We start from the raw sequence: 12,379 nt of genomic DNA, 5'->3' as shown, positions 1-12,379 counted from the left end.
CTCAAGTTATGTGTATGCCGTGACCGAGAAAACGGGAGATCGGGGACAATTATGCCCGTTCCCTAAGTTCCCAGGATGGCCCGGTGTTCAGCAAGAGTTTTTTGCATTTTTCTTGCTCCAATAATTCTTGAATCATGGTGCCCGTATCCCATTTTCTCCGCGGGCACCGGTTTTCTCTCTACGGTGCTGTATAAATATTTTGTATAAATTGTGTGAGGTTGTGTTTTTATACTCTCGCAACAAAGTTGCTAAAGAGAGTATTATAGTTTTGTTCACATAACGGTTGTTTGTAAGTCCTAAAACTAAAAGAGTCAGATATAGGGTTATATATACCAAAGTGATCAGGGTGACGAGTAGAAGTGAAATCCGGATGTCTGTCTGTCCGTCCGTCTGTCCGTCCGTCCGTGCCAGCTGTAACTTGAGTAAAAATTGAGATATCATGATGAAACTTGGTACACGTATTTCTTGGCTCCATAAAAATGTCAAGTTCGAAGATGGGCAAAATCGGTCCACTGCCACGCCCACAAAATGGCGGAAACCGAAAACCTATAAAGTGTCATAACTAAGCCATAAATGAAGATATTAAAGTGAAATTTGGCACAAAGGATCGCATTAAGGAGGAGCATATTTGGAAGTAATTTTTTTCGAAAAGTGGGCGTGGCCCCGCCCCTACTAAGTTTTTTGTACATATCTCGGAAACTACTATAGCTATGTCAACCAAACTCTATAGAACCGTTTCCTTCAGGCATTTCCATATACAGTTCAAAAATGGAAGAAATCGGATAATAACCACGCCCACCTCCCATACAAAGGTTATGTTGAAAATCACTAAAAGTGCGTTAACCGACTAACAAAAAACGTCAGAAACACAAAATTTTACGGAAAAAATGGCAGAAGGAAGCTGCACTCAGTTTTTTTTTTTTTAAATTAAAAATGGGCGTGGCGTCGCCCACTTATGGACCAAAAACCATAACTTAGAAACTACTCGACCGATTTCAATGAAATTCGGTATACAATATTTTTTTAACACCCTGACGACATATACTAAATATGGGCGAAATCGGTTCTCAACCACGCCTTCTTCCAATATAACGCTATTTTGAATTCCATCTGATGCCTTCTCTGTATAATATATACATTAGGAACCAATGATGATAGCGGAATAAAACTTTACACAAATACGGTATGTGAGCTGAGGTATCCCTTGTGGAAAAATTGTTGTGATCGGACTATAACTTTTCAAGGTCCCTGATATCGAACACGAAGAACTCAGTGCCCAACCTAACCTAACCTAATTTTTCACCGAAAATATCGGTAAATCTCTCAGAATTTAATTCTAATTAATTTTACAGCAAAATAAAAAAATATGTAAATGACGGATAATGAAATCTCGATTATCACTTTATCGTGCGAGAGTATATAATGTTCGGTGACACCCGAACTTAGCCCTTTCTTACTTGTTATTAATGTAATTTCATTTTCATGAACGTTTTTCTCCTCTTTCTTCGTAGCATTAATCATTTTCTTCACTTTTCAAAGCTGTCAGTGCACATAACCGAAGTTAAGTTAGAAAATCCGGGTCCGTTCTAGACCCGATTGTCGTGGAAATAGCAGCTAACCGAAGTTAGTGCAGCCATACTTATCTACTTTCGTCTCCATTCATTTGTAGCTTTTAAATTGTTCCAAATTTGAAAATTTATACTCTTCTTCTTGCATATATTGTATCAAGAGTTCACCCTTCTCTGGCCGACTAACATATATTTTATGCAAAAAATTTTATAGCCAATACATTAACCTCTCGCTATTTACTCGGCTGCTCGGCAGTATGCCACAATGCATAGCTTATTGGCATGTTGAGCTGAGTTATTTGTTTTTTTTTCGCACATTTTTACTGCAACATTTTTATTAGCGTCGCATTATGCTCAAACGCCGCTAACTCTTGTTGATGCTGCGTTACTTTGGCGGCTACATTGTTTTTACGCTGCAAATGCAATTGTTGTTGTTTTCATGTATTTGTTCTATTGAGCTACATAGGATATGCACGATGTTATTGTTTGTTGTCTTCGCCAAGCCGGTTATTGCTATTTAGTTGCCCAAATGTCACACACTGCTCACTTTTGCATTTTAGCTGACAAGCGGACTCATGGCTCACAGCTGAGCTCCACTGCTTGACTTGACTGCTCTCAGTCGCTGTTTTATCGCTTCTAATTTGAGCGCTTTTGCAGCGGCTTGGTCATTCTCTTGTGACGTATGTTGTTGAATGTGTGTGTGTGTGTAGTTTTATTGTAGCACATACACAGTTATAAGTTTTGAGCGCCCGTAAATATGCTACAGTTTACTGAGTTTTCCTTTGTTTTTGTGTGTGCTTTGTTGTGCTGTGTTTGTTGGTTGCATCATTGATGCGTAAAGTTAGAAAATACAGACTAGCGGTAAATTTCTGTTGTCGTCTGCATTGTGTTTTTTTTGTTGTTGGTTTAGTGATTGCTTGTCTGTCGCGCCTTTGTTATACTGCGTTATAGCCCAATTTGCAATAAACCAACAAAAAGTGTTAGAAGAATAACAAAAACACCATAAGCGTAGCGCCAGCTTTTTCGGTTTCACTGCTTAAAAATGAAAAATTAAAAACTGCTGTCACACAGGCTTTTCTAATGGTCCACTCATAAGGGTTGCGATGACTTGTTGTTCCTGACAGTTTTTGCCGCAGCAATTGTCGTTGGTTTTAACGTTTTTTAAGGATTTCGGATTTTTGCAAAGCTTTCAATGACTCCATTTTTGCCAAATTGGTGCATTACACATACTTACATATGTATGTGTTTGTAGCAAAAATTCTAAAAATCTGTTTGGTTACATAAAAGTTTGCAACAAAAACACTTTGAATAGCCTGAAAACAATCTAAGCAGCTCTTTTATAATGACTTAAGACCTTACCCCAGCTACTTGTCAAGGATCTATTTTGTGACATTTACTGGATATCAGTTTTACAAAAGACTCAGATCTAGTCCAGTCTGGCATAGCCACCCTTCATACCCAAAACCTTCATCAAATTAAACCAAACTATGTTGAGGTGGTCCATATGACATGTTGAAATCCTCTGTTGCCATTCTCGATTCTCGCAGCAATTCTAAGTCAACGTAATGCCAAGTACCCGATTTATTAAAAGGATGTCGGTGAAGGTGTTTATGCCTACACTGTGAATGGCGGTCAGTGCATACCTGAAGTTTGTTGCGTTCGAAGTCTGGTCGGCGTATTATTTTATGACGTAGTTCAGGAAGGATCTCTTGATACTTCAAGGAGGCAGTTCCACTACAAGCAAGTATCAGCCGGAATGATTTCTACGAAAGCTCAGCGGTCGAAACTGCTTGGAGAGTAGTTCCTTATGCTCCTTAACTGAGAGCATGTGATCCTCACTGTGTAGATGTTCGATTAGAGACATGAAGAGGTATCTTGTTGTAGTCCGCGGTGCAGTGTTCGACATGTCCGTACACTCGTCTGCGTTTCACTGCATCCAGGCGACAATCTTGGTGCGGCGTAGCTAACAACCGGCCCGCCGATTGCCTTGTGTGTTGCCAAAAACATTTCTTTGTCTTTTCTTCATGTGCGTTTTTGAGCTAATCGTCATTAACAGACGTTAATGGGTGACTCTCATGAGAAAAGTTTCCGATGAATTGACGAATTTTACTGAATGCTATGTGACAAGTAATGTGATATAGTAGACTGTCAAACTTCTGTCACATTTTCAACTATCCAGTACCCCTTTATGCCCGGCACCCAGATTATGTGTACTGGTTATACACTGATAGGCGGTTCAGTCTTCCTATACACTCCTTCACTCAAAGCGATAAGTGCAGATACAGGCGAGCCTTTGCAGCTTCGATAATCGAAGGCCTACCAGGGACTGCGTTGCCTTAGATGCCCAAGAAACCGCTCCATAAGTGATAAAGGCCTTACCATCATGGTATACAGCCATCTTATGAGCAGCTCCAGGATCTGCCGGCTAGGTGTCTGCATATCATGAGTCTTTTGACGGCTTTGGAAAGCGTTAGATCCGCATGACTACTCCATCGTAAGGTTGAACCTAATGTGAAGCCAAGAATTTGACCCCTTTAGACACATTCAACACCCTGCCACCGAGTGTTGGGGGCCTCAAGCCCGGAAGAGATCTTCGCTTAATAAAAGGCGTCTTTTAGAAAAAATGGACTTCAGTCGATGATATTTGATTAATCAAAGAGTCCGTATTACTTTATATAATATATGACCACACTCAATGTTCTAAAATCCCGAGTAGCAGATAATATCTACCTTAGTTAGTTCGGTTTCTCCGGACTGATCTAAGTTCCTCTTTAAAGTATCTTTAATGAGCTTTCCAACTAAAATATTAAATTACAGATGGTTAACCTAACCTAACTTAACTAACTAAATGGTTCAGATAGATATTTCTCAGTAGATGTGATTTGGCCTGATTCTCAGACTTGTATTTGTGATATGTTTGACATAATCTTTTGAGATTTGCCTTATAAAGAACAAGGATTTATATTGCTATCGTAGAAGTAATCTATTTTAATTGTCGTCTCGTACTGAAATATTCACTATTTTTTCCCTCCACAGAGACACCGCAGCCCTCGCAACATTGTCCACGCAAGAACGGTTACTTTGGTCATGAGGAGAAGGGTGTGTGCGATAAATTCTACTACTGTGTCGACGGGCAATTCAATATGATCACCTGCCCCCAGGGTCTGGTGTTCAATCCCAAAACCGGCATTTGCACATGGCCCGATGAAGTCGGCGTGAAGGGTTGCAATTCGCAGGACATTTTCGAATTCGAATGCCCCAAAGTGAATGAGTCCGTGGCGGTCACACATCCACGTTATGCCGATCCCGATGACTGTCAATTCTTCTACGTGTGTGTAAATGGTGAGATACCGCGACGCAACGGCTGCAAGCTCGGACAGGTGTTCGACGAGGAGAAGAAGCACTGCGACTGGTCGCGCAACGTGCCTGAATGGTATATTGAAACGCCTATTTAATGCTAATTTGACAACTGTTTATATATTAATATTCCATACGTCCTCTCATTACAGCGCCGACTGGTACAAGGATCGTCTGACCGACGCCGAACTGGAGGAATTGGAGAACCCGAAACCGAAAACCAAGAAGCCACAGCGCACACGCGGCCCATCTCGACGAAAACCCGCCAAAGCGGCGCACGTTGAAGAGGAGGTCGAGGAGGAGTAGTGGAGTGGCTAGCTTGTAAAGCCGACTGCCACGTCCATAGCTTTAAGTTTTTTTGTGTTTGTTTTGTCGTCGTTCGAAATTCGCCAATAAAAGCACGACAGAGTATTTCTATAAAGTGAATTGTGTTTCTATGCAATTAAATGCGCCGTGTATTGTTCGATTGTACATCGCTTAAGTGTCGAATAAAAACGCCTTTCAGTGTCTATTATTAAGCCGCGTTTATGAATTGCACTGGAAAGTACGCACACACATACACATAGACAATTTTTTCATTATTTTCGTGTTGTTGAATTATTTTTTATGACTTGCGGTAAATTGGTGTGACTTTATTGCAATTTTATTCGCAATCATAAATTTCATCATTCTCAATATTATTGATATCTTCTTCAATATACCATATTTTAATATGTTTTTCCATTACTTGTTTTCAATATATTTTTTTGATTATCAATTGTTAAATGCTGCATTCGCGTTTATAAAATATAAATTCAGCTTTAGCAGGTTCATTGTGAGCGCAGGTGGGTAGGGTACGGGTGCCTTTCGATAAGTCGAAATTTACGAATTCAAGTTTTTAGGAAAGAGTAATATTTTTGATTCAATTCTAATGAGAAAATATTAATTTTGATTCTTGAAATTCAAAGTAAGAGAAGCAACTTCCGAACACCTTTCCTTTTTGTATTTCGAAAGCTAGATATAAGTTAATACTAGAAAAATAACGTAGGTTAGGTTAAGTTACACTGATCGGCTCTCATGCCATATATAGACCTACTGGTTCTTAGTAATGTCAATAAAGTCTTAGATTGATTTGTACTGAAATATTCGTCATACAGAACGTCAGCGGTCTTTCTGAAATTTCAGAGCTTATTGATAACTAATTTTGTTATTTCATCCCTTGAACTGCGAAACTCCTAGATAACTAAGACGAGTTCTAGATAAGACTAGACAGAAGCAAAGGACGCGTTTCAGCGACACTGTCATGTTTACTTCTCTGCACTTTCTGCATGCATCGTCTTTTCTTATGCCCATCTGGCTCGCGTGTGATGCCAATAAGTTGTGTCCTGTCATTAGGCCAAAAGCCGTGCGGCAGTCCTTAGAGACCGTGTGAGCTAAAAGAATGTGTGTTTTTAGATCTTGCACATGATCTTGGCAATCTTGAATACCCTAAAGACATCTCACCCTGATTAAGGTGGCAAACTGTCAAGATTATTATTCGAAGAAAAAGAGATTATGGAACAACTTCTATGCGAATGCAAATATTTGTAGAGGAAAATAGTTTCAACTATCGGTCAAAGACGACGTCTCGGAGGTTGCACAGATAAAGGTTAGGTTAGATAGGTCTGGTAGGCCAAATAAGCCACGTATAGACTAGTTTTGGTCCTTAGCGATATCAGATGGAGTTCAATTGCTAGGTCTAAGAGGAATAGTCATCTTTTGGATGCCTGCGCTTGACGCGAATTTTATCATACTCTGCGACCTCACTATCAATACCTTGTCTAGTGTATTACACCATGGGGAGCCCAGATGCTTACAGCGTAGTCTTGCCAACAAGTCCACAAGAAATGCTCCATTGTTCCTGTATTCTTTTTGATCTGTAAACCCCATACTGCGGGCGTGTATCGCCTCTAGGTAGTGACCAATTAGTATTTCCATCATGTTTGTGTACATCCGATGTGCCGCTTTGCAGACGACTTTAGCAGTTTTGCACCCGGATAATTCGTTCCATCGGGTTTTGATTCCCTTTGTCATGCTTCTGTCGAGATCGTTCTTTATACAATGCCTAGTTTTCCCAATGTTGATCACGGGTTTCTACATGTTGACTATACATAATTCATGGCAATATCGTCCCTTATTTCATTGTCTTCGATGCCTTTGTGGCCTAGCATCCAATAGAAGTGAAGTTGCTTGCTTCTGGCAACACTTTCCACTGTTACTCTGCTTTCCAAAAAACTTCTTGCGATGCCTAATTCTGGAATATATTGACAGTGGTGGTCATAATACTGCTACCTGTTATTAAGATGATAATGTCGTCCGATATGTCACTATATTAGGGGTTTTGGCGTTCAAGTTTCTTAGCAGTTTGTTCACCACTAGTATCCATAGAAACGGAAATAGCCTTCCATCTTGTGGAGTACATCTACAGTCTTTCTTGGTCATTTTAGCGTAGTTCCATTCTACTCTTAGCCATCTAGAGGTCAAAAAGCTTCTGATCCAGCAGGATCAACAACTATTGACTAGATACCATTCAGAATAGATTCCGTAGAGACGTTGTTGAAACCTCCAGCAATGTCCTGGAAAGCTGCAAGAGTGTAGTCCTTACATTCAAGAGCCCTTTCGATATTAAATACCAGTGAATTCCCCGCGCCTTGGATAAGCTCTCCCTGAGTGTGGCACATAGCCCTAAACATCGCTTTTAGCCATGGCACGGATAGACAGAGCGTATTCTGTAGCATTGCTGGTATGATTCCGTCCATACCGAAAGTTTTGTATATTTTGAAAGAGCGATTTTTTTCTCAAGATGTGTTCGGGAAGGTTTACCGCACTACGCCCTTTGCAGCTTGGACATACTACGTCCTTACAACCTGGAAAGTGCACACTAAATAGGTCTTCCAAAGAGTCAGGGCAGTTTTCCGTCCACTTTCTTTGCAAACGTCTCCCGTTTAAAAAGTTAAACTTTAGTTCTATCTTCCACTGTATTCCTAGGAATCAATCATGTTGTAATTTTTGACCCACCCCATTACATGTGTGTAGAGTTTTCTAACAAAAATCTCATGGAATTTGTAAAACGAAATGGTTGAATTGACACATTTTGTGAAAATTTTCTGTAAAAAAGAATGTCGATATCGTCTTTATCTGTAAAAAATTTAAAAAGTGAAAATATATAACTAAAAAATCATAAAAATGTTTGATCAAGGTATGGGAGATGGTTACAATGGTAACCAGTATTCTTGGGGGCACTCAACGTATGGACAGTATGGGCAATGGTCATATGATGGCTATAACGCTACTCCCTGGTACAATCAATGTCCTTATAATAATTGGAACTGGTATACGGGCTACAACAATTACGAACAAGCATATCCGCCATGTCATCACTTTTACGCGGCAAATCAGCCGAGTATGCCGCTGCTGAACGATCCCAACAGCGAGTATAGGTTACATCAACGACACCTAACTGGTCACTATTTGCAGCAGGAAGCCAGTAGCATGGCCGATCCACCGTTATGGAAGTCGCTAAAAATCGATTGCTTCTCAGCCAAAATGGATGTGCATGGAGCACAGTCGGAGCTGTTGAAGAAGGGTGCACGCTTTTTCTTAAATAAGTCGGGACGACGTAAAAACCGTAAACGTCGATTTAGCGGTACGGCAGCACGCAGTACAACAACAATGAAGAATTCACACAGTAAACTGGGCAGAAAAGTCTATCTCAACGGTGGCGGTTTAGCCTACATATTATTCAAGCCGAAAGAAACCGAATGTTGTGATGAACAAAATCGTGGTGACAGTCCCGATGTGCCTTTCACGTATTATCCCTCGAAGAAACGGCATGATATGGAGAAAGAGTTCTTTGAAAATATCGATCGTCAACTGCATGAATCCGAGCAAGACGAGTCGCCAACAGCGAAGAGTAACGAATACATAAACAACTTGAATAAATTATATGCCGACATTAATGGCGGTTTAGGCAGCAAAACGAAATCTTCTGTGTCGCATTGTACGCCCGAAGAGCTTGCAGAGATACGTCACGAATTCGAGGTATTCTTCAATAAGACCACACGCACCAATAAGCAAACACAAACGAAATTGAAAATGAAAACGAAGACTGTAAAACCGATCAAACCGAAAGGGAGAATGAAGTGGACACTGGGGGTTGGAGCGGGACGTATTGCGGGTGCTACGGGTACTGCGCGAGCTGCGGGACCTGAAACGCCAAAGAAGCTAAACCGCGCCAGTCAAAAACAAACTACTAAAACGAAGAAACAAATGACTTTACGAAAGGACACGGGCGCGAAAAGCAAAAAGCCGAAATTACCAACTGTAGCACAGGAACCGTCAGCGAAAGAGTCGAGCAAAGAAGAAGAACCGAGTGGATCAAATCGTTTGAGTGGTGTTAACAGTGATAAGTATAGAATGAGTGTACCAACGTTGTGGCAGAAATCGGACGCAGCACCCAGCACGTCGCAAAAAGCAGCGAACGGAATCAATCTTACCGATAGAAGTACACGTAGCCCTTTGAATTATAGCAGAAAAGCATTGGATGAGGGTCCTAAGAACGTTATCAACTTTTCTGATAGAAATACACGTAGTGGTTGGAATTATGGCAGAAAACCAATTGATGAAGGTCCTAAGAACGTTGTCAACCTTACCGATAGAAGTAGACGTAGTCCTTTGTATTATAGTAGGAAAGTAGTTGATGATGGTCCTAAAACTACAGTCAGATCTACTTACGCCAAATTCCCTTATTCTACATCTTGGAGAGAAAAAAAGTAGCAATTTTTGATTATGTCCAAATTATGTAGTACTTCGTGGCTAGATCTAACGGTTATTATTGAATTTCTCATATGGCTGATGAGAGATTCAATGACAACTGCGCGATCTCGGAGACTAATTGAAGTTTTGTGAAATTTTGTGTAAGAAAAACTTTGTAAATTTCTTGTTAGTACTAAGTGTGGGTTCCGAGAATTCTTTTGAATTAGTAAATACTTATTGTGCTAAAAATTACTATGGAAATAAAAGCAATTCTTTGCAGTTTGTTAATTTTATTATAAACATCTTTATGGTTATTTTAACATGAGTTTAAAGGAATAATTTTAACAGAGAAATTGATCGAATTTCTAGATTGAAAGATGATCTTGTAGAACAATGATCCTAGCGGAAGGTATAGCTAGGCGATTTTTAGAACTTCTCTGTCAACCATTCCAATATATCGAAAATGTTTACTGGAGACTACAAGCTTCTCTCTCTAAATATTGCACGCATTGGTGAGTTTGATTTCCTAGTAAACACTACCAAGTCTTCAATGTAATCAGGTTTTCAAAAGCTTTTTATGTGATGTTTTCCTTAAATTTTACACCCGTTTTTAACGAAAGGATTCATCTGTCGTATGGATCTGGTTGAAGGAGTATTTATTGTCAGGGACTCTACTTCAGACTTCCTGCCTATTGCAGTATCTTCCAGTCGAGGTTGTAGCTATTAAGGTAGCAACCGATCTACAGCATCGGCTTGCAACCTCCTTCAGACCTTTCAATCAGATAACAAAGCGGCGATACTAGTCTTGAACTCGTTAACAGTGTCGAGCAGTTCCTAACCTCGCTATCAAAAGCATTGATTGTCTTTGTGAATAGACTGGTATGGGTACCAAGCCATAGCGGAATCGCAGGAAAATCCAAAGCTGATGAGGAAATGCAACCTATAACCACTATCGGAAGAATGTGAGCCGGTCGGTGTTCCCGTATCTTCTTGTGTCCTATTACTAGATTGTTGGGCTTCGCGAAAGCTTGGCCAGCATTGGACCGATATCGGCACAAGCGCTGTCGTAAAAGCCTTTTGGTCAAAGATCGATCGCATTAGATCTAGTGGTATTTTAGCCCTCAGTAAGGCTAATCTCACCCTGGTTGTGGGACTTTTACAAGCCACATACTCTATCGCCGTTTCCCAGACGACTTCTACAGAAGCTGTATGAAAGAAGATGAATCAACTCAACACTTCCTTCTTGGCTGTTCCGCGTTTAGGAAGTCAAGACTTAAACACTTAGAAGCGCATACCTTCAGATATCCCACCGAACTGGCGCCAGTGGAAATTAAACTCCTGTGCAAATTTGTATTGGCTACTAATTATTTTGCTAATTCACAACTTCGAACACAGGGGTTCTTATTTTCTATTGCTTCAGAAAGAACTACACTTAGCAGTCCAAGTGCGATCTTTGATCAGCCGTCAAACCTAATCTATTGATTATTAAATTTATGTTTCAGTATCTAAATTGCTTCCAGTCACTGTTTAATTTCGTATATTTTAAGAAAATTATCCCTAGTTATTTTATAAGTCCTCCCTTAAAGCAATATGGAAAGAATTAGATTTAAAAACTCAGGCAGAATGCGATGTTCACTTCAGGTTCATTCATATATTGCCTATCTTTCATTCCTCTCTTAACGTTATTACTTCTTTTTTTATCCATGCGGCTAAGAGATCTGCTTTGCGTATTTCAGTATTCTTCCTCAGCATAAGATCAAATATTGGAAGTTTTCAGCTCAGGTCATTCGACTGTGCTATGTTTTATGTTCTTCCGAAAGTAACTTTACTCGCTAATGTGAACTAACTGCTTAAAACAGACTCGTAGTTAACAGTTAATGTCAACCGCTAAAGTAAAGACAATAACTGAGGGTTTCTTTGAAAAATTCTTGAGAGAGTGCTTCATTTGGAAATGAATTGCTTAGGCAAATCAAAGCTCACAAAACCAGGAAAATTGTTATTGCAGAGGCAGAAAACATTCCACAAATAATTTTGAGCAATGCTTTCAAGTTGATAGTATTTGTGCGAATAAAAATCATTTTCCATTTCGGTTATGGAAAACTGACCGTCATTGAACAAAGTAAAGAATTAGTAACGGGTGGGCCATATAAAATTTTAAATTTAAAAAGTCAATACGGCTTGATATTTTTCAAAGGTCTAATATTTATTTGTGGAAAACAATTTCGGACAAATGACCACCACGGCTGAGTTTACAGTAGCTTATCCGATCCACCCAATTTTTGAGCTACAGCAGCTTGAATCTCGTACTTTAGATCTTGAATTGTTTCTGAATGGTTGGCATAACATTTATCTTTAACAGCACCCCACAGAAAATAGTCCAACGGAGTTAAATCGCAGCTTCTGGGAGGCCAATTCACATCATCTCTTTTGCTGATTATGCGATTTTCGAAGATAGGGCGTAAAAGATTGAGTGTAGCGTTTGCTGTATGGCACGTAGCGCCGTCCTGTTGGAACCAAATGCTTGTTAACGTAACTATCGAGATGGAAATGAGCCTCGTCCGAAAAGATGATTTTTCGGTAAAATTAACCATTCTCGGTTTTTTTTTCAAGTTTTCAATATTTCCCAGTTTTCTTCTAGTGAATAGCGACCTATTTCGTAAATTTTAGACTTTTTACTGAAT

At 39.8% G+C, this 12,379-nt stretch overlaps 1 protein-coding gene across 1 annotated transcript in view; it reads left to right on the top strand.

Moving 5' to 3' along the window:
• Positions 1–5,346, top strand: part of LOC105225316 (protein obstructor-E) — a 50,624-nt gene extending 45,278 nt beyond the window's left edge. Inside the window, exons 5-6 of the mRNA XM_011203714.3 lie at positions 4,605–5,001; positions 5,078–5,346. Coding sequence (XP_011202016.1) covers positions 4,605–5,001; positions 5,078–5,231 — 551 coding nt within the window. The 3' untranslated portion in view covers positions 5,232–5,346. The remainder of the gene's footprint in view (positions 1–4,604; positions 5,002–5,077) is intronic.
• The last annotated feature ends 7,033 nt before the right edge of the window (positions 5,347–12,379 follow it).

Source organism: Bactrocera dorsalis, chromosome 1 (genome assembly GCF_023373825.1).
Source record: "Bactrocera dorsalis isolate Fly_Bdor chromosome 1, ASM2337382v1, whole genome shotgun sequence".
NCBI lineage: Eukaryota > Metazoa > Arthropoda > Insecta > Diptera > Tephritidae > Bactrocera > Bactrocera dorsalis.
The sequence above is the reverse complement of the archived record's forward strand: the minus strand, read 5'-3'. Positions and strand labels throughout refer to the sequence as shown.